The sequence below is a fragment of the Benincasa hispida genome, unplaced genomic scaffold (genome assembly GCF_009727055.1).
Source record: "Benincasa hispida cultivar B227 unplaced genomic scaffold, ASM972705v1 Contig793, whole genome shotgun sequence".
In the NCBI taxonomy this organism is placed as follows: domain Eukaryota; kingdom Viridiplantae; phylum Streptophyta; class Magnoliopsida; order Cucurbitales; family Cucurbitaceae; genus Benincasa; species Benincasa hispida.
The window spans coordinates 160,306-182,365 of NW_024065130.1; the positions used below are offsets into that span (position 1 = coordinate 160,306).

Consider the following 22,060-nt stretch of genomic DNA (forward strand, 5'->3'; position numbering starts at 1 on the left):
AGGTAATATCGATGATATGCATCTATCAATTTCTATCACCAATAGATACCGATAAATTTCTATCAATTTTTATAAACTTTCGATTAAATTTGATATTTTGAATAAATAATTTCCTTATTTTTTTATTTTTGAAAATCTCCTTATTTTAAATTCTAAAGGTTAAATTGAAATCAAAATATACACAAAATATATATATACTTTTTTTTTCCCGAAAGTATTAAAAGTTAAATTTCCGAATTAGCAAAAATAAATAAACAAATAATTCTTTTTTGTGCAGTACCGCCATTGAAATATATATAAGAAGCTCAGAGAGAGGTGTTCTTCGTCATCTCTGAATCTTCTCTCAAATTTTGTCTTGGAGGGCCTTAACCCTAGCGAGCTTTTGCTCCTCCACTTTTCTTTGAAACAGAGATGGCTTCTATGGCTGCGTTGACTCTGCCGTCTTCTTCTTCGTCGTCGTCGTTGTCGTCTCTGTTCTCTGTTGGCTCCCTCGACCATGGTGCTTTTGTTTCGAACGAGTCTCGCATTCGAATGTGTTCCAATGGCGGAGTTGTATGCTTCCTCTTCCTTTGACTTTGAATTTTCTTTTCATTTGGTGATGCGTTTAATTGTTTTTGTTTGTGGTGCTGGTTCTCACTTTCTGCATTCAACGATGCAATGCCGACAATTCGTTTATGTTTCCCTGTTTTTCTTGCTCTTTTTGGAATTTTGGATTCTGTTGATTGGTTTTTGTTCATGAGAGGGTTTGATGTACTTTTGGGGGAAGGAAGGGATTTTTGTGTAGAAGAACTAGATAAAACAGTTTTAAGTGTTGAATGTACTGTTGTGTCATGTTCGAAGATTAATGCTAGAGGGGGAAGTTTTGGGGTTTTTTTCCCCTTCCCCTGTTGTTCTAATAATTGTGCCGCTATAGCTTTTCTGATATTTTGTTACTGGTAAAAGTTGTCACTATCAATTGCATTTATTCTTATGTTTTGTTTTAACTTAATTTTCTGCCAGAGATGTGATCTGTCCGAGTCTTTGAAGCATGTGAACGGTAAACCAACAATTCCAATTGTTACTGAACGGACGCTACCCAAGTTCTTGGAATCAGCACGCATGGAGCAAAGAGTTGATAGAAGTAGTACGCGTTTGAAATTGTTTTCTGGCTCTGCAAATCGTTTACTTTCACAGGTTAAGCTCTTCTATTGCACTCGTGGATTGTTTTTTAGTTTTTATCCTACAATGGGATGAAAGTTTTACTTATATTTTAACATTTCAAATGATTGTTTAGTAATCACCATCAAGGTGGGATGATATGTGGTGGGTTTCTCTTGATAGGTTAGTCCGATTATTGTTTTGGAGCCTCTGGGTGGATGGGTTTGAAGGTTTTAATAATGATGTCTTGGTCAACGGCAAATTAGCTTACTCATCTTGTTGGTTTAGCCGAAGTGAAATTTTCCTTGGCCATTGTCTAATCAAATGACTTTGTTTTCCTTATAACTTCATTTGCAAGATTTTGACTTTCATTCTATCTTTCAATTGTTTCGCGTTTCTCTTTAATAATTTAGTTTAGTTTAGATATGAGTGACTTTTACACATAATGTTGCTTATTTAGGCATACCATCACATGTCCACAATGGTGAATATTATTAAGTTGGAATTCTGTGCGTTCAGTTCATTCTCCAACCATTTTTTTCTGGATAATTCGGTCGAACTTGTTGAACCTGTGGGGTTGCTTGATCTTTTTTGTATTCATTCTGCTGGAGAACCAACGTTGGATGAAATTGTCATGTTCAATTAAAGTGACTGACAAGGCTGAATAGTTTTGGCCATCAAAGTGTTCAGATTGAAAAATTTCCTGAGCAGCATATGTAAAGATTCATATTTCTTTCTCTCATGAGACTGATCTTTGTTTGCTAAATTTGAGTTATTTACTTCTCAGGAAATTGCCTGCTACATGGGGCTGGAGCTTGGAAAGATTAACATTAAGCGGTTTGCTGATGGTGAAATATATGTTCAATTGCAAGAAAGTGTTAGGGGATGTGATGTATTCCTAGTACAGCCAACCTGCCCCCCAGCTAATGAGAATCTCATGGAGCTTTTAATTATGATAGATGCTTGTAGGAGAGCCTCGGCCAAAAATATTACTGCTGTGATTCCATATTTTGGATATGCTAGAGCCGATAGAAAGGTAATATTTTTTAGTCACATATTTTTACAAGTCGTGTTTGAGTATACGCTACAGAGTGCTTATTCTTAAATGAACGAGGAATCTGAGTTTTGATGTGCTGAATTTGTCAAGTTTGAAAGAATAACCGAGCGCATAATCATTTACATTGCTTTGTTTGATGAAATGCTTTTGGACAAAAGTGGTTTCCATTATTTGCTGTGTAACAGTCTGTTTAAACTCTTCCATTAGACTCAAGGGCGTGAATCGATTGCTGCGAAGCTTGTTGCCAACATCATTACTGAAGCTGGGGCAAATCGTGTTCTTGCTTGCGATCTTCATTCTGGACAATCCATGGGTTACTTTGATATTCCTGTGGATCATGTAAATTGCCATGTACGTTCATTCATTTTTTCCCTTCTTTTTGCCACTAGTTGGAAATATTAGATGTTTATTGATTTTTGTATTGTTTGTCCAATTGGCGTCTATTTTATAGCCCGTGATTCTTGACTATCTTGCCAGCAAGAGGATTTGTTCTAGTGATCTGGTAGTGGTTTCTCCTGATGTTGGAGGAGTTGCCAGAGCACGTGCTTTTGCTAAAAAATTATCTGATGCACCATTAGCCATAGTGGATAAGAGGCGCCATGGTCACAATGTTGCTGAGGTAATTTTGCATTATACTCTGTGGCTGTAATCTCTTGTTTTTGTAAGGTTTTCTCTCTTGAACTCAGTGAAATATGAACCAAATCTATTTGTACTGAAATCTGGGATCTATAATTTAGAAAAAATTGTGCCATCGACAATTAGCCATACAGGGAATTATGAAGTTTTGTTGGGTTCATCAACATAATTTTACTTATTGTTGTTGATGAAGCAATATGGACGTTAGACTGCTCAGTTGAAACGAGGACTCCCCATATGTTTTTCAATAGTTAACCCCTTAACGAAAGAAATAAGAGGGTAAATAATCTGGTTATTTGATAAGCCTCCTATTAAGTATGCATATGAGGGAGAGTGGGGAAAAATGTGTTACAAATTTGTTAGTTGTGGGCCCAAGTGGGGGAGGAGTCTAAGCAGTGTGTTCATGCTTATAGGGAGGAGATGTGAGCTGAGAGGGCTACTTTTTGGCTAATCATTTTTCAAGGATTTCTTGTGGGGGAGATGGGAAACTCTATTATTCTTCCCTTGACATTGTACCTTGTTGATAAATAAACTCAGTTCTTATGATTATTGACGCATTTGAAGACAAACAGCGACCTAGGTAATCTTGCTGAAGCATATTCAAGTTCATTAACAGTGGCATGCTGCACTTGTTAGTTGTAACTAACCTATTGGACAAGGCTGATATGATTTATTGAAGAAGTTGTCAATTATAAATTGCTTACCAATCTCAATTGTTAGAGCTGTGATTCTGGCAAAAATGGTGGCATTGGACTCCATGCATTGTATAGCAGCACTTAAGATATGAGATGAGATGTTTGATGCTGCGGTTTTTTCCCTCTCTTGTAAAATTAAATGAATACTGATGGATACAGGAAAAGCTAGTCTTGACTAAAGCTTTAGATTAAATTGCTTATGAGTTATGACTAAAATCTTTATGCAATGTGTTTGCAGGTAATGAACCTGATTGGTGATGTAAAAGGAAAGGTTGCAGTTATGGTTGATGACATGATTGACACAGCTGGTGAGTTAAGAAACCAGATAGATTACCATCTGCTTTATCCCACCTCCCCCCATTAATACCATGTTTATTAAATTTTCTACCTTGCTGAATGTTCTTTTTAAGAAATATGTCTTATATAAGCGATTGTGGGTTGTAGGAACTATTACAAAAGGGGCTGAACTGCTACATCAAGAGGGGGCCAGAGAAGTTTATGCTTGTTGCACCCATGCTGTTTTCAGGTATAATCCTCCTTCCTCTGGGTACAAAACATTCTATACTAAAACAGAAGTACATATACCAAGATATTCTCCCTCTCCCTCACTAATCACTAACTGAGATTACAATAAAGATCTCCAATCAGTTTAGAATTCAAATAGTTAGACTATCTAGAATTCTAGATTAAGAATTCAATCTAGAATGTGTAACAATAATTCAAGTCTATTCAAATGACTGATCCAGGTAATGTTTTCCTATCAACTTGCCATGTCCATTAAAACAAAAAGAATTCTGTAAGCTGAGTAGATTTCAGTGTCTTGAATGTGAGCCTCCATACGTAAGGCTGTTTGAGAGAGATTCTAAAATAGTTACTTTTGTCATTTTCATTTTGAAAATCACTCTGAAACATACTTTTAATCATTCACCACTAATTTTGATGACATGAAAATTGCATCTAAAAGTGTCAAATTAAATATTAAATTAAATTACTTTTGAGTGATTAGAAGAGTTCGGAGTGATTTTGAACATGACAAAAGTAATTTTAACAATTTCAAAATCACATTCAAACATGCACTTATCAAATTAGGCTTTAGCTTTACAGAAATTGTTAGTTTTTATCGGACCAAAAGATGCCGACAATCAAACATTCCATCAAGCATGTAAAAGCTGAAAAATTCTAGAGCTGGTAACTAGGACTGGATTGTATCACCATATTGTATGAGTATCCTAGAGATCCTGTTTTCTTTCCCTTCTTTTCTGCATTCAACGACATTTGACCTCTTAGATTCGATGGTATATGCCTAAAACCAGTTGACTTTGGCCAGAGATACTATTGTAGCTTGGGATTTTTACCTATTGGCTGTTCCTTATAATCTTTTGGCTTCACCTCTTAAATTTGGATGTCTTCATTGCTTTGCTAGTAATAACTGCCCTTAAAAGTTTCCAGTATGCAGTAGCATGTATCAATATCACTCAACAAAGTTTCTCTCTTTGCAGCCCCCCTGCCATTGAGAGGTTGTCCAGTGGCTTTTTTCAAGAGGTGATTGTTACAAACACAATTCCAGCCCCCAAAAGTCACTTCCCTCAGTTGACAGTCCTCTCAGTCGCAAACTTGATGGGTGAAACCATTTGGCGTGTTCATGATGATTGTTCGGTGAGTAGTATTTTTCAATGATGGAATTACAGAACTTCAGTCTGTCGCTACTCCCTTATTTGTGGAGGTTCTGTGGCCAGCTTATTTTATAATTGGCATATAGTTAGTTCCCGTTAATGCGACAAAGAAAAGGAAAAAAAAAAAGAACCGCCCTTAATTTATAGCTTGGACTAAGTCCTTGGCTTAATGCCATATTTACTAGAAAAAGGGAAAAGGAGAGGGAGGGTTGCCAATCTCATGACAGATTATATGTAATACTAGGAGGTAGTTAGCATAAATTACTGCTTTTCAGCATTGGAAGTGAGCATTGTGAACTCTAAATCAAGGTTTCCTGTCATTCAGTTTCCTTGAATGTATAAATATTTGAGTCTCATTTTCATTGTGTTAAATGAGAAGCATTTGCAATTTTGAGTCTCTAAGCTCCCAATTAGGTATATTTTCACTTTCTTCGTGTTTGCCATTGATTTCACTTATATGCGATGTGAAAATATTCGTCGATACATTCATTATTGATATATCTCTGTATATCGAAAGGTTTGATATCAATATTAAATATTCATGGATATATTCAACATCTTTTATTAATACTTGTACAACATAAAAACGTCATCTATTTAATCCTATATAAATAAAAATACTAATAACAATATTTTGAGCTAATTATTAATTTAAATAAATTTTATAAATTTTATGATTTACTGAAATATCTAAAATATAATATCTGTTTTGCACTCCCCTTTCCAAGTAAGGCCTTTGTTAGAGATTTTGATAGTTAGAAATACAATTATTGTTGGGAGTTCTGTAATATAAACGGGAAAAATAAATGGGAATCTGATTCCTAGGGAGTTTGTTGTCTGGAAAAAAAAAAATTGATGGTTGAAGCCTCGGTTTGAGAAGTAGAGTTTGGTAAAGAATTGGTAACGAGGTGGGGTGGGGATTCTCGATCGGGGATCCAGTTATAATCCTTGGTTTGACCTTCATCTAGGACGAGGACCTGACTTTGCGGGAATTTTTGCCCATCCTAACTTTGTTTTTTTTTTTTTTTTTAATTACTATTTTTTTCCTCCTTTTATAACTCTAAATTCATGTATTCAATGTGACACATGAAAGTAGTGAGCCTTCTTTGAAATTAAAACTATGATCAAATTAGAAACAAAATTTAGTGTATAAATACAAATAGTAGGGATATATTATAATTACAAAGTTACTATTATAGAGTAGGTTTTTTTTAGACAAAATAGATCTATGAATTATGATGAAGGTTGATGAAGTTTCGGGTTGTATCAATTTAAACACAATGTTTTTGTAAGTGTATCAATTTACATCATCCTCCAATTTTGTTCAACCATTAACGTGTAAAATTTATAATTTTAGTTAATTGAACTCCTAACTTTTCATAAGCTAATCAATTTAGATATTTCATTATGATTGACTTTGGAAATCATCGATGCATTAGTTCTCAAACGTGGAAGTAGATTATTAGAGTGAATACATGGATAATTTTTTTAAAAAAATTTGTCTAAGAGTATTAAATTTATTTATTTATGAAAGTTTAAGGGTTTAGTTGATACAATTAGGATTTACGTTTGATAAAATGTAATAGACGGTGTAAATTAATTCATTTATAAAAAATTCAGGTTTAAATCGATCAAGTTAGATTGATACAACTTCATACGAATAGATATCTTTCCGGTTTTTCTAATATAAAATGTACACCATTGGAAAAGAAGTCTTTTAGCCTTTTTTTTTTTTTTTTAAGAAGTTATTCTATCCTTATTCAAATACCCTATTTTTAGATTTTACTAGTTTCATACTACATGCATTGCACATGTTATATAAAGTCTAAAAACAGAATTTAATAATATAACTTTAAATTATGAATAGAAGAGTTTTGTTTTTCAAATAAGTCATAAAAACATTTATAAAAATTTTAGAAATTGGATGAGGAAAAGTAATAGTTATTTTAATTGAGTATAAAATGTAATATAAAAGAATATATAAATTAAACACATATAAAAGAATATACAACGAAAATATATTTTTAAAAGATTTGATTATGTTCCTAATTTTGGATTTCAATATGATCAAAAATATTATTATCCTATATATATTTTTAAAAAATTAGTAGTCAGTTGATTTAAAAAATATATTTGATATTTGGATGGTTTAAAAAAAGATTCTCGTGAATGAGGCTTTAGAAGATAAAATAGGATTTTCTAAAAAAATCTTTTGATTTAAAAAAAATTCTTTTCCCTTTAATCAAAGAGAAGTAGATATTATTAAATATAAAATGTGACTTTTTTAAGATATTTTTAGCGGATTAGAGGATAAATAGTGATTTTTTAAATTTATTTTTTTATTTATTGAATGGGAAGTAGATATTCAAAATAAAATGATATATTTTTTAAAGATTTAAATGTGAAATTAAAGATTTTAAAGTCTCTCCGTATAATGGTCAAAATCGTCTTTAAATTTTACTTATTTTGAGCTCAATTCTGGATTATATATACACATTCATTTTCTTTATTATTATTTTAAAAAAATAATATCACTATTATTAAGATTTTTCTTTTTTTATATTTTTTAATAGAATAATTGTTACTAATTATAACTATTATTTTTCCTCATCCAACTTCTAAAAATTTTACAAATATTTTTTATGACTTATTTGAAAAATAAAACTCTTATTCATAATTTAAAGTTGTATTACTAAACTTTTAAATTATGTTTTAAACTTTATGGAATACCTGCAAGTATCAAGCTAGTAAAATCTAAAAGTGAGTTATTTGAATAAGGATAGAATTTCTTCTTTAAATTTTTTTTTTTAAAATGCCTCATTCATTTTAGAAGTTAGAAAGTGGATCAAATCTCATTTTTCCATTTCATTTGGATAATCCATATATAAAAAAATGCAAACTTCAAGATGGTTTATTATTTAATTAATCTTATTTTTGCATTATTCTCTTAGTTTGTTGTAAAAAATTTAACAACGGTTAGAAAAAAACTCACTTTTGACCAATTAGAGAAACATTCTTTTCATTATAACAACATTAAAAAAATATAAAATATTTATTTATCAATTTTTTTTAATATTTTTGTATTTATAATTTCAAAATATCTATTGCGATGTAATGTAGCTACATCTGCCATTAATATTTTTGCTAAATTTAGATCTCACCATTTTCATTCACATTCTAAATCTTGCTCAACTTGAACCTAAACTTTTCGGTTGTATCTATACAACCTGGTCCAAAAATTATCATATGGTAGTATTTTTTAATATATATATATATATTAATTTTCTCTTCGTGTATAATGAAAATGAAAGCGTGCGCTATTTGATATATTAACGAGTTACTTATATATAATTATCCATATCTTAAAAGTATATTACCAAGTACATATACTTATGCTACGCTTGGAAGTGTTATACTTTATTTCACAAAATTCATTTTATTTAATTAAATAAAACCCCGAAATATAGCAATAGAAAAAAAGAAAAAGAAAAAAAAAGAAAGTAAAATTTAGCGAATAAAATCGAAAACTATCCGAACAAACGGTGAAATTTAAGCCTTTCAATTTTCTTCTACTTTTTCGTCCGTCTCATACCCCGGCGGAGGAATTCCCATTCCGTCGCAATATTCACCCACCGCACCGCTAATCTCCGGCGAGAACGCTCCGCCAGACGAAAAAATCACGGCGGCGCATTTCTCCGGTAATCCATATACAATCACCCTACAACAATTATAACTCACCTCGACCACATTACTCTTCATGGCCATGTCGATCTCGTCATGGCATCCTTCCACCAGGTTGATCGCGTCCCAACAAGCCACCGCCGACCAATTGGCTGAATAAATCGGCTCCGAGATCTTTTTAACAGCGAAAGCCGATTGAATCGTCGATGAAATTGCTAGGGCACAGAGGAAGAATCCGAAAAAATGAACCGATTTCGACATCATGAGATTCGTTAAATCTTCTTCTTCTTCTCTTTGATTCCCCCTTTGATTGATTAATTGATTCTAGGTTTTCTTGGATTTATAAATGTATAGGGAGAGAGAAACGGAAATTTGAAAAACGTTTTAATGCGTTTTAGGAATTATCCATTTAATTCGTGCCGATAAATTTTCTTCCTACAAGTTTTGTATTGAATGCATTTATTGTGTTGGAGTTTTAAAGAATTTATATCAAAACACTTGTTTCACCTTCTCATGATATTTCTTTGGTTGATTGTAGGGAACAGATTGAAAAATCGATCCAACCGATCTAAACCATCAAGTTGGGCAGACAGTAATTAGTGAAGTTTGGTCGGAGTCGGTTTGGCATTATTTGAACCGACTTCCATGTCGTTCAGCGATGATGGCCGGTCGGGTATCAACCCATTGTGATCCAACTGAAAAGATAGGTGAAGACCAATTGTCTCAGTCTAAGATGGATATTTATTTGTTGGAAGCCAATGTTAAAAGTGAATGTGATTTTAACATACCTCAATAGTGGAAGATAAACCGTCATTATTTATATCTACCGTATAGTTCTCATTTGTACTCAAAATTGACTAAATTCTAGTCCCATAGATCTTGAAACTTTAGCATGAATTGGAAGAAACTTCATTATTTGAAGAAGTATTTATTTCATTATTTATCTTTAAACTGTATTTATTTGAATTTTATAGTTGTAACTTGTTAGTTTAAAACTCTATAGGATTTAGAGAGGCTGTGGATAATGAAAAAGAGATTCAAGACCTTCCGAATTTTGCAAAGTTGTCACTTATCAATTAAGTATTTATCACTAGCAGTGATTTTGGTTGTATTTATCTATTTGCGACGGACTATTTGTGTTTATGTTGTAATTTGGTTATATTTGACTTTTGTGATGTGACTGTACTATTTATGTGTTGATTGTATTTGATACTATTTGTGATGAATACTCTCGACTCTCATATTAATTTTGTTTTCAAATGTATTTGTATTATGTCCTTCGTTAAGCAATTAAGCAGCAATTAAGCCAATATTTAATCCAAATTGATAGGCAATGTTCAATCCAAATTGACTAACTAATTATTGGCTTTTGATAGTCAATTTAATTTGTATTAGAAAATTGCTATTTATAATGATAATGATTTATAATTAAATATAACTTTTACCTAATAGAGTTAGTACTAACGACTAAGTGGTAAAATGTAAATAATTAAATATAGCATTTTCTAAGTCTAACTTAGACTATGAAAATTTATAAAATTCACTTAGACAGTCTAAGTATTTAAAAAAAAAATAATAATCCAAAACCGATGGCCGATCATGTTTTTTGTTTAGATGACGGTGGGGCTGATTTGGCTAGGTTCAGAACCGATTATGTTTGGTTCGGCGTCAGTCTGGTCGGAAAACCGACCCCGACTGACCGATGATCACCTCTAATTGATTGATGATTTTATGAATTTTATTGTATGATTCATTGTGTTAGTTATTGAATCAACGTGAACATAGTTGATCGTCAGTTCAATTTTCTCGATTTTGGACCAATCAAGAACCAAATCAAATAAATGGATTCAAATGGATGTCCAATAAATAACATAACCAATAGAATGATTTTTATTTGGTTCTGTTTATTATCTCTATTGATTTGGTTTTCTATTTTTAGCATTTTCTTTCTTTCTTCCAAATTTTTATTTTTTCTTTCAACTTTTATTTTCAATTGATCTTTTAGTTTTAAATTAAAATGGGGTCTATTTTTTTTTAATTTTTTTTTTTTATAGATTGAAATGGAACCTTTTTGTTTTTTTTTTCTAGGCATTTTTCTAAATAAAAGACAGACCCACTTCATAATAATGGTTCTTTTTTCTAAACAGTAAATATATATGCACCATAATAATTAAAATACAATAAGATACGCAACGTTAGAGTTTATTTTTAAGGGTATATATGTACTCTTAGTTCGATTTAGGTTTGATTGATTTTTTCATAAAAAATCCATCTGAACCAATACTTTTTGGTTTTTTTCAAACACAAATCAAGATGTTCAATCTTACGCTAAAAAAACCAAACCAAATCAGTGGATTGATTTGGATGAGTTTGATTTTTGCCGTACTCAAACTTTTCAGTCTACTTTGTTGCACGAATAATTGTTGTGTTAGAGTAGAGTGCCTAAATGTTTGATACGTGTCGGATGCGAACATCCTAATTAAATTTAAGTGTATGTGTTGGTTAGCTTCTTTGTCAACTTTAAAGCACAAGGTTTGATCTTCCCATGGTGGAGAAAGAAATGTGTGGATAAGTGGAACAGGGGATTGATATTTAGCATAGTTTTGTGATTCAATGGAAGTTTTGGATCTTTATAGAGAGAATATGAAATTTGTGGATGGATCAAATCAAAGGAAATGGGCAAAGGGGGAGTGAAACTAAATGATCAAAAGACCAGAAAGAGGAAAAGGAAGAAATTAAGGGGGGAAATGGACCATTGAAATATTTGTTGATAAAGTAGAGTCAATTTGAAGGGAACTCAAACTTTTATGAATACACATAAAACACAAAAAATTATTATCTATAAATATGAATATCAATACTGAAGTTAAAATTTATAACTTGGTTGAGAAATAAAATCAAATAAATTCTAGGAAAATTTTCGTATATAAAACAATGTCAAACTATTTATAAAAATAGTAAAAAAAAAAATATCGATAAATACCGAAAGACTTTTATCCACGTATAGAGGCTAATAGAAGTTTATTAGTGTCTATTAGTGATAGAAACTGAAATAGATCCAAAATGATTAAATTGTCCTATTTTGTGTAAATAGTTTTCCTTATTTTTCTATTTTTGAAAATCCCTCTAAATTCTATAGATTTTTAATTTATTTATAGAAATATTTGTTGATGTAAAATTGAAATTTCAGTATTAATATCAGGATTGACATTTTGATTTAAGCTTTGCTTCAATTCAATTGCGATGAGGTGGTAGGAGAGGCTTCTATTAGACAGAGGGAGATTATTGGTGGATAATATAATGTAGAGTTTATCATGAAAAAGTAAAGAGAAGAGGAAACTGTTAGGTTCCAGTTCTTGCACTCAGCTTAAGCAACACAAAAGAAACAAAGAAATCCACCAGAAAACAGGATATTCACCTCTGTTCTTATATTATTTATATTTTTAGATGAGTGTTTACACAGAATTAAAAGATTCAACCACAAACAAGAGAAAAGAAACAATATCAATGTAAAGAAGAAAAGAAGAACCCAACAATACTAGCCAATTCAAGAGGGCTAGCTTTCTCTCCTTCAGCTTATGGCTACTTTTCCTTAAAACATTTTCTACCTCCCTATGCTCCCTCCATTAATTTATAAAGCTCAGCCTCGTGGTCCCTTCCCCTGTGATTCCTTTATCCAGACAGTTATAACCTTCCCCCACTATCCTAGAAGTAATTCCCTTTTTACCCCTCCTCTTTTATGTATGAATGATCGAGGGTCGAACAATATCGCTCCCTTCTAAGTGCACCTTGTCCTCAAAGTGTAGCTGGGGAAATTGTTCTTTCATCAGATGCACCGCCTCCCATGTAGCTTCACTTTCTGGCAACCCTTTCCATTTTACCAACCATTCATTTGCAGCCACTTCTCTATTCAAACAAATACCAAAAATGAATTCCGGGATTATTTACAGTTCAAATTTCTCGATCAGAAGTTGGATGATGTTGTTGAACCCTGATTTGTTCCCCAAACTTATTTTTCAGTTGGGATACATGGAACACATTGTGAATATCTACTTCTGGGGTTAACTCCAGCTTGTATACAACTTCCCCAATCTGTTCCTTCACCTTGTATGGACCATAGAATTTTGAAGCCATTTTTTCATATTGCTTCCTTGACAAGGATCATTGTCTATAGGGTCTGAGCTTCAAGAACACCTCCTCTCCCACCTCTAATTGTAACTTCCTTCCATTCAAGTTTGCCTGTTTCTTCATTCTATCCCTTGCAAGCACTAGATGCTCTTTTAAAGCCCTCAATGCAGCATCTCTAGCCATCAACTGTTGCTCCACCAGGTCATTTGAAATCTTCTTCTCACCATAGGACATTAGTGGTGGTGGTTTCCTCCCGAATATAGCTTGATAAGGTGTAGTTTTGATTGAAGAATGGAATGAGGTATTGTACCAGAGTTCGGCCCAAGGAATCCACTTGTTCCACTTCAACGACTGTTCATTACAAAAGCATCTTAGATACGTCTCTAAACAATGATTCACCCGTTTTGTCTGGCCATCCGTTTGAGGATGGAAAGTCGTGCTCCTCTTCAAAACTGTCCCCATCATTGAGAGTAATTCCTTCCAAAAGTGACTAAGGAAGATTTTGTCCTGATTGGTCACTATGGATTTAGGGACTCCATGATGTCGCACAACCTCCTAAATGAAAGCCTCAGCCACTTGTTTGGCAGTGAAAGGATGTTTTAATCGCACGAAATGAGCATACTTACTAAGTCTGTCCACAACCACCATAATAACATCAAATCCTTCTGATTTGGGCAACCCTTCTACAAAATCCATCGTTAAGTCATCCCAAATTTGCTTTGGTATAGGTAATGGTTGTAACAACCTAACCGGTTTCAAGGATTCTGCCTTATTCCGTTGACACGTGTCACATTGCTCTACACATCTCTTAATATCAGCCTTCATTCCTTGCCAATAAACTTCCCCAAACATCCTCTTGTATGTTCGAAGAAAACTCGAATGGCCACCTAGTATCGAGTCATGGAAGGTATGCAACATCGAGGGTATCATCGAGAATTTCTTGGACAACACCAATCTCCCTTTATATAGCAGTTTCCCATGGCACAACTGATAATTTTCCTTTCCTTCAGGGTCTTCTTTTAGTTTAGCTATTATGGCCTACAACTCATCATCCTCTCGGACCTCATTGAATACCCTGTCAACATCGAGTAAGGCTGGTGCATACAATACCATAAGTTCTTCAGTGGGAGGTATTCAGGAGAGTGCATTCGTGGCTTTGTTTGTGAGGCTAGGCTGATACAAAATCTCAAAATCATATCCCAGCAATTTGGTGAACCACCTTTGGAACTGAGGTTTCACTTCCCTCTGTTCAATAAAAAATTTCAATGTTTTTTGGTCCGACATCACTGTAAATTTGCTTCCCAAGAGGTAATGGCTCCATTTTTGGACAGCCAGCACTATTGCCATCAGTTTGTGCTCATAGACTGACTTCCCTTGTGCTCGTGGAGACAATTTTTGACTGAAATATGCAACTAGCCTTGAATTTTGAGTAAGCACTGCTCCCAGCCCATGTCCCAAAGCATCCGTTTCTATCAAGAAAGGAATTGAGAAATTTGGTAATGCCAACACGGGAAGTGAAGTCATTGCCTGCTTCAGTTCTTTAAAGGCATTATTCGCTTACTCGTCCTAATGAAAGGCATTTTTCTGCAGTAACTGAGTCAGGTTGGCTGCTGTTTGTCCATACTTCTGCACAAACCATCAATAGTATCCCGTGAGACCTAAAAATCCTTTCAGTTCTGTTATTGTGGTAGGTCTCGGCCATTGCAGCATTACTCTTACCTTATCCCCATCCCCTTCTACCCTTTCTTGTGACACCCAATAACCAAGATATTGAATTCTAGGTTGATAAAATATGCACCTCTTCTTATTTGCGAATAGTTTATGATCTCTTAGAAGATTGAAAACCACAACTAGGTGTATTTCATGGGTGGTAATGTCAGGACTATAGACTAGGATATCATATAAAAAAAAAAAAAAAAAAAAATCCAAGATGAACCTTTGAAGGAATGGCTTAAAAATCTGGTTCATCAATGACTAGAATATTTCCGGTGCATTAGTCAATCCGAAAGGCATGACAAAGAACTCGTAATGGCCTTCGTGAATCCGAAAGGCTTTCTTCTTAACATCTTCTTCCCTTATACGAATTTGGTGATAACCTGACCTTAAGTCTAGTTTCGCATAAACAACAGATTCGTGGAGCTCATCGAGTAATTCCTCGATCACTGGGACATGGAATTTTCAACAATCGTTATTTGGTTCAATTTTCGGTAATCCACACAAAATCTCCAACTTTCATCTTTATTCTTCACTAGTAATACAGAACTAGAATAGGGGCTTTGATTAGGTCTGATAATCCCCACTTCAAAGCATTTCCCCTAAGAGTTTCTTTATTTCTTCATTTTGCTTGTGCCCATATTTGTATGGTCTTACATTAACCGATGGTCATCCTTCCAAAGTATTGATTTGATGATCTATTTCTCTTCTGGGTGGGAGTTCTGTTGGTGCCCCAAGTATATCTTCATTTTCTTCAAGCAGACATTGAATCATCACAAGTAGCTTTTCTATCCCTTGGTCAGCATCCTTTTCAGTCCCATCTCGATTATCTGTTATTTCAAAATTCTGAAACTCGATTAAAAATCCAAGGTCTTCCTCCTCCCAGACTTCGACTAGGGCCTTTAGTGATATTTATGAGTGAGTGAGCATCGTAACCCTCTTCAGTGTTACTACTCGATCCCCCTCCATGAAGAAGCACATAGTTAGCGAGGGCCAATGCACCCCCATGAATTCTGTAGTGTAGAGCCACTACATTCATAGGACCACATCCATTTTGCCCAGGTATATTGGAAGAAAATCAGTTGTAATAATCAGTTTATGTAATGTTAAAAGTAATCGACTTACATACCCCATTGCCCTGAAGCACTTCCCCATTGCCTATCAGCACGCCATAGTTTCCAGTGGTCGTTATTGTCAGCTTTAGCTCGTTGATCAGCCTCTGGTGAATAAAATTATGAGCCGCTCCACAGTCTACAAGAATGATTACCTCTCTTCTCCCAATGGTTCCCCTCACTTTCATCATTCCACACTTCGAAAAACCCATCATGGAGCGCATAGACACCTTTGCATCTTCTACCACTTCAATCATTTTTAGTTCTGGTGCTTTTTCTATCTCTTCTTCCCCAGTTTCCTCAGCTACACCATGGTGATGAACGACATCAACTCATAATTCTCCCTCATTTTGCAATGATGACCGATCGAGTATTTCTCGTTACAATGAAAGCAAAGACCCTTCGCCAACCGTTCTCTACTCGACATCAAACAATTGTTTGATCGAGGGTTCTTTCTTCATGAAGTTCCCTTTGACGGGGATAGTAATCTATTTGGTAGCCTCCATCTCTGTAGCCGTCACGTTAGATTTTGTGGTTGGGCTACTGCTTTTGTTTTTGGTTTGAGCCTCCTTCTTTTCCAACCCACTAATATCCAGCTCGAATAGTGCTAACTTATGCGCCATGTTGCAATCATAATCAGTTGGGCCTCACGCATATTGACGTCTAAGCTAATCAGGTGTCTAATGATAACCTCAGCACATATGGCCAGTTCCAACCCATTCAAGAAAGTGTCTACAAAGACCTCTTCTGCCTTCTTCGATAATGGTACAGAGTAGGTCACAAACTTCTCCACGTAATCAACATCACTGCTTAATTCTCAACAATCGAGCTCTGAGGCTCCCCTCCGTTGAGGGCCGATAGTGTTCGAACAACCTCTGCTTATGCTTTTCCCACGTCCCAATAGCTCTCCAATTATGGCTCCACCTGAACCAATCCACCTCGTCCGGCGCGAAACTCACCACCACTACTTTCATCTTCTCTTGATCACTGAGTTCATGGAACTCAAAAGAGTGCTCAACGCGATATACCCACGATTCCGAATTCTCACCGTTGAAGGTAGGCATCTCCAGTTGCTTGTACTTACTTTTATCGATGCCTCCACTTCCCAGATGGTGAGTAAACTCGACTTTCTCCATTTTCCCTTGTTTTTGGTACGTGACCCTTCAGCAATCCCCAATTCTTCATTTCTCTTCATCAAGCTATTCTCTTTTATGTCTTTGGAGAGTTTCTCCACGCTTTTACAGAGGCCCAAGATTAGATCCTTCATAGTTAAAATCTCCTTCTTCGTTGCCTCAATCCTCTCTTCGATATGCTTCTGTGCCATTTGCCTTGTTTGCCCCAGGATTGTAACGACTCTGATACCAATTTGTTAGGTTTTGGTTCCTGCATTCAGCTTAAGCAACACAAAAGAAACAAAGAAATCCACCAGAAAACAGGTCAAGGTAAAGAAGAAACAAAGAAATCCACCAGAAAACAGGTCAAGGTAAACAAAGAAATCACCTTTGTTCTAATATTATTTATATTTCCATATGAGTGTTTACATAGAACTAAAAGAATCAACCACCAACAAGAGAAAAGAAACAAGATTAAGGTAAAGAAGAAAAGAAGAACCCAACAATACTAGCCAATTTGAGAGGGCTAGCTTTCTCTCCTTCAGCTTATGGCTGCTTTTCTTCAAAACATTTCCCGCCTCCCTATGCCTCCCCCTATTCCGTTATAAAGATCAGCCTCGTGGTCCCCTTTCCCTGTGATTCCTTTATCTAAACGATTATAACCTTCCCCCACTAGGAGTAATTCCCTTTTACCCCTTCTCTTATATGTATGAACGACCAGGGGTCTAACAGAAACACTACTATCATGATGAATCTCATCGATGGAATACGTTGAAAATACTTATACTTATACCTCGGGATCTTGAAAGGCCTCCAATCGAACCTCTAAATCTTTCCCTCTATCTTTAGGCTAGAACATTCTCTAAGGTTTTCTAGTTTCGTGGTGTGCAAAATGAATTCGACTGTCAAAAACCCTAGGATAAATAGGAAAATATTTTTAGAAAATAATTTTTTTTTCTTAGCAACCTAGTGTCACGGTGCCGGGGGATTTTTCCATGCATCTTGCTTCTATAAGTGGTGCCACAATGTTGCCCTGTTTTAGGCAAGTCTCATTTTCAATTTTGACTTCTTTGGATAAATTTGGTATGTTTTAGCTCTTTTTACTCTGAATCGATCTCAAACACAACTCCTGGAAATCACTAACAAACGACATCAAATCCAATTAAAATCATATAAAAACTACTCTAAATCCAAGACAAATAACGCACATTTCAGGTACATTTCACCACCCTTAACTTAGAATTTTGATAGTCACGAGCAAAAATAACAAGATCGTTGGGAAGTTCTAAATACACATGCAAATGATTCAAGCATTAATAATAAGAATAACATGCTAGATTCATAAGTAGAAGCATTCAAGCATATCTTTCGTTATGAAATTTCAAGGCCAAAATTTTCATCCCTATGTGTGTGTGTGCAAGTCACATCCCATTCAAACTAAAAAATTGAATATAAACTTAACAGAACTTCTCTGTTTTCCTCATACTCTCGCTCACACACCAATCAAGCATAAAAAACTCAAGACAGTAATATATCGACTTAGATGTTTGAAATAATACACTTTAAGGGATCCCCAAACTTGCATTCTTTTACTTAGGGGCACTAGCTTTCACACATTCTCCGCATGGACTCGGACCAAGAATTTCCACGGTATCCTAACTGATCACAACAAAGGTTATCCATACATACATATTACTATTTGGAATTTATGCCCTATAGCCTTGTAGTTAGTTGTTTTGATATAATAGTTTATTATTTCAAATATGCAACAATAAGTTATCAATTATAGAAAAAAATCTAAGGTTATTTCATGAGACTTGAATAGTTTGTAGTGGATATATAGGTGGATAATATTCAAGTAATAACCTAAAAATTCTATAGTATATGGATAAGGTTGGGTACTTTATCTTGGTAACACTATGAATACTACTCACTTTGTAAGTGTTACAAATGTTGAAGTATTACAAACGATGTAATCCAAATCGCTCATGTGGAGATATGTGAGTAGGGGTATCCTATACAATGAGATTGTATAAGATCAGACTGCGAAATACTTAATCTCTCTTTCTAATATTGTTGATTGAAGATATTAATATTTCATAGGATAACCATGTAACTCGATCTCAATCTTGACTGAGTTTCGGACTCCTATCTATGAGGGTTGTCCTCTGATTTATAAGGAGTCACCGACTTAATAAGCATACCATTTTAGAGACATGTTCGAGTAGGGAGCTGGGAACATAGCTATACAAGGTAGAATTCACTCCTTGCCACTTTTAGGGTAAGTAGATGGGTAGTTCACTTAAATGTTGATTCTGGGTCTTGGACAAAGGTTACCCGCCCTCTCACTGACCCGAGAGAGTCTTGGTTTATGGTAAGACCATAAATAGATTGTTCCTTATGGTAAGACCATAAATAGATTGTTCTTTAAGGGGATCGATGATTTGGTTAAGAAGTAAGAGGGGTAAAACGGTAATTTGACCTAATTGTAAGTATGAACAACTAGTGAAGGTTCAACTTACTAGTAATGGTTAAATTCATGAATGCAAACTATTTTACAGTGCGAAGAATACAACTGTGGGTCTTTAATGGAGTGATTCACAATTAATAAATGTTGATTAATGTAATTAAAAAGTTTAATTAGTTAATCTAGGATCATTAGAGCTTCTAATCTGTAAGTCCATTAGGTCTTATGTATTAGGACCATTAGTTTTAAAAGAATTTGAATTATTCAAAATAATAAGGGAATTTACATTAATTTGAACCTAAACTTTTCGGTTGTATCTATCAATTTCTGGAGTTCATAGTGTTCCGAATCCTATGTTATAAACCTCTGAAGGGATAGCCATCGCTAAACGACTAGCAAATGGTGGCATAAAGCCAATCAGTAGGCGCAACATAGGAATCTCACAGTGTGATCTAATGGAAGAGACCGTAGGACGTGTCGACACACACCCTTCACCCACTTACTATGAACTACTTCCCCTATTCACCTTGTTCTTGACCCATGCAAACACTTTCCGAAGGGAGGTTTCCGCTAATAGCAACTCGTAGCCGAGCATGGATCTTACGGTGTCAACTCTTAAAGACGTGAGAGCTAGAAATAATACATCTCATATACTATTAATCTCCCACTGAAATGTTCTATTTTTTAAAAGATTGGGTATTTACTTGGTTATTAACCGGCTAATATTTAACAACCTAAGTCTAGGTGATTTTTCCTAGTATACCTCTTATACCGGATTAACCTATGATGTCTAGGTGATAAACCAATTTTATTACCTTACACCACTCATGCATGCTCATAAAACTAGGGTTATTGACTTAGACGCCAGTTTGATTCCATATAGGAGGTGTTCCGTAAACCGTCAACTTAAGTACCTCCAATTAGACAAGATCTCCCTAGGTAAGTAAACAACTCTTGTTTTACAAGTAATCGACCTATTCTAACTCTTAAAAAGGCGATTGAATTGCACCAGTTAACCCTAGGTGAGCATGCATCTTTTCTTTGTTATAGATTTTAAAAGTTTAGGTTATTTTATAAAAATTATAAAATAAATTATAACATTTATAACCCTAGAACATTCATCTATAACATGCTTCCTTAAACAAACATGCTTTAATATAACACTTATATTAAAACCTAGCATGCATACTATATACATTATAACACTTATAAGATATAACAAATTCATGCCACATGTTTATCCTATGGTAGGGTTTTTTAAAAAACTATATGGCATACTTTATGCACACATAATCAAATAATATTATACATCACATGCATAATAAGTAAACAACACTAATGTAGATCGGTTTTGGCATTAATAGCAAACAAACAACTAAATTATTACATAAAACAACACAACTCCCTCAAACCGGCTTTAAACATTTTGAACCAACTCGAACCGACTTGAAAACACCAAAAACCAGGTTGAACCGATCAAACCAGCTCAACTAGGTCAACTGGACCGTTCCATATCGACTGGTCAACGTACAGAGTATGCGGGTCGACGGGACGCGAACCGGGTCGCAAAGGGGGTGTGGGGGCGGGTTGGGTCGACGAGGCAGCTGACGCGTGTGGGCTACTGACGGAGCCGTGTCAGACGGGTCGCGATGCGGGGAGACAGCTGTTGCACAGGGACTTCCACCGAATCGGGTCAGATGGCGCTGTAAGTCAGGTCTGGGCGGCAGACTTGGGTCTGGAAGCCTCTCTAGGGTATGTGAGCTTTTCTCTACCAAATTGAAGTTTTCCTCTTTCCCATAATCGAGCAATTAAAGCCTAAAAACGACTCTAAAGACTCTAGCAAATTTACAAACCCTTTACCGCACATTGAAGCTCATATACATGTGAGCAATTACAAATTTTAACAAGAAATTAAATGAAAACTTATGCCAAAATCATAATGTATCCACTTTAGTCATTCATCACATGAATAACACCCACCAAAATGCAATAGAACGTTCTAAGCATGTTGTGATACCATTTGATGGAACATAAAGAATGCATGCACAGTGGAAGCGATGAAATCGACAACATTCTAATTACAATAAAAACAAGAATAAGCATGCAAAAGGGATAGTAAATACAACCTTTGAAGACTCCACCACAATCTTCCTCTCTCGAGCTCGATCAACCCCACCAATGGTAAATTTCGCTGTTCTTCGATTGAAGAACACGGCTATGGGACCGTTATGTTAGTGAAAATAAAGGAATTTCACTATAGAAAGAAGGAGAGTAAAGAGAAATGGGGTGGAAGATTTTTAGGTCAAAAGTTGTGGAAGCATTAGTTTTTTAAATTTAAAAAACAAAGCCTTTTGTAGAGAAAACACATGCAAAATCTCATTTTGCATGTTTTTTCTTCCACCTCAAAACTCCATTAGCATGTAATCTCTAGGTGTCAAGTTTGTGAAATGCCACTCCAAAGTCCACTTAGTTAGGGAGAAAATCCAACAATTGGATTTTTCCACTAAACTAATTTTTTATAAAAAATGAAAAAAAAAATCAATTTTAGAAAAATATTTAATTAAAATAATTTCAATTAAATAAAAAATAAACAAATTTAATATTACATATTAAATTGTTTAAGACACCTAGCTTTGATAATCACATTAA

The 22,060-nt window shown here is 34.6% G+C and overlaps 1 protein-coding gene and 1 long non-coding RNA gene across 2 annotated transcripts; both read left to right on the top strand.

Annotated features, from left to right (window-relative positions):
- The first annotated feature begins 298 nt into the window (after positions 1 to 298).
- LOC120070040 (ribose-phosphate pyrophosphokinase 1) lies at positions 299 to 5,595 on the top strand. Its single transcript, XM_039021900.1, has 8 exons — positions 299 to 552; positions 1,000 to 1,173; positions 1,925 to 2,173; positions 2,402 to 2,545; positions 2,646 to 2,813; positions 3,764 to 3,833; positions 3,970 to 4,051; positions 5,025 to 5,595. The coding sequence occupies exons 1-8, from the start codon at positions 412 to 414 to the stop codon at positions 5,200 to 5,202; spliced, it is 1,206 nt and encodes a 401-aa protein (XP_038877828.1). The 5' UTR covers positions 299 to 411; the 3' UTR covers positions 5,203 to 5,595.
- Positions 5,596 to 8,590: 2,995 nt separating this feature from the next.
- LOC120070038 lies at positions 8,591 to 9,699 on the top strand. Its single transcript, XR_005479765.1, has 2 exons — positions 8,591 to 9,150; positions 9,418 to 9,699. It is a non-coding gene; the product is annotated as an uncharacterized LOC120070038 (long non-coding RNA).
- Positions 9,700 to 22,060: the final 12,361 nt, after the last annotated feature.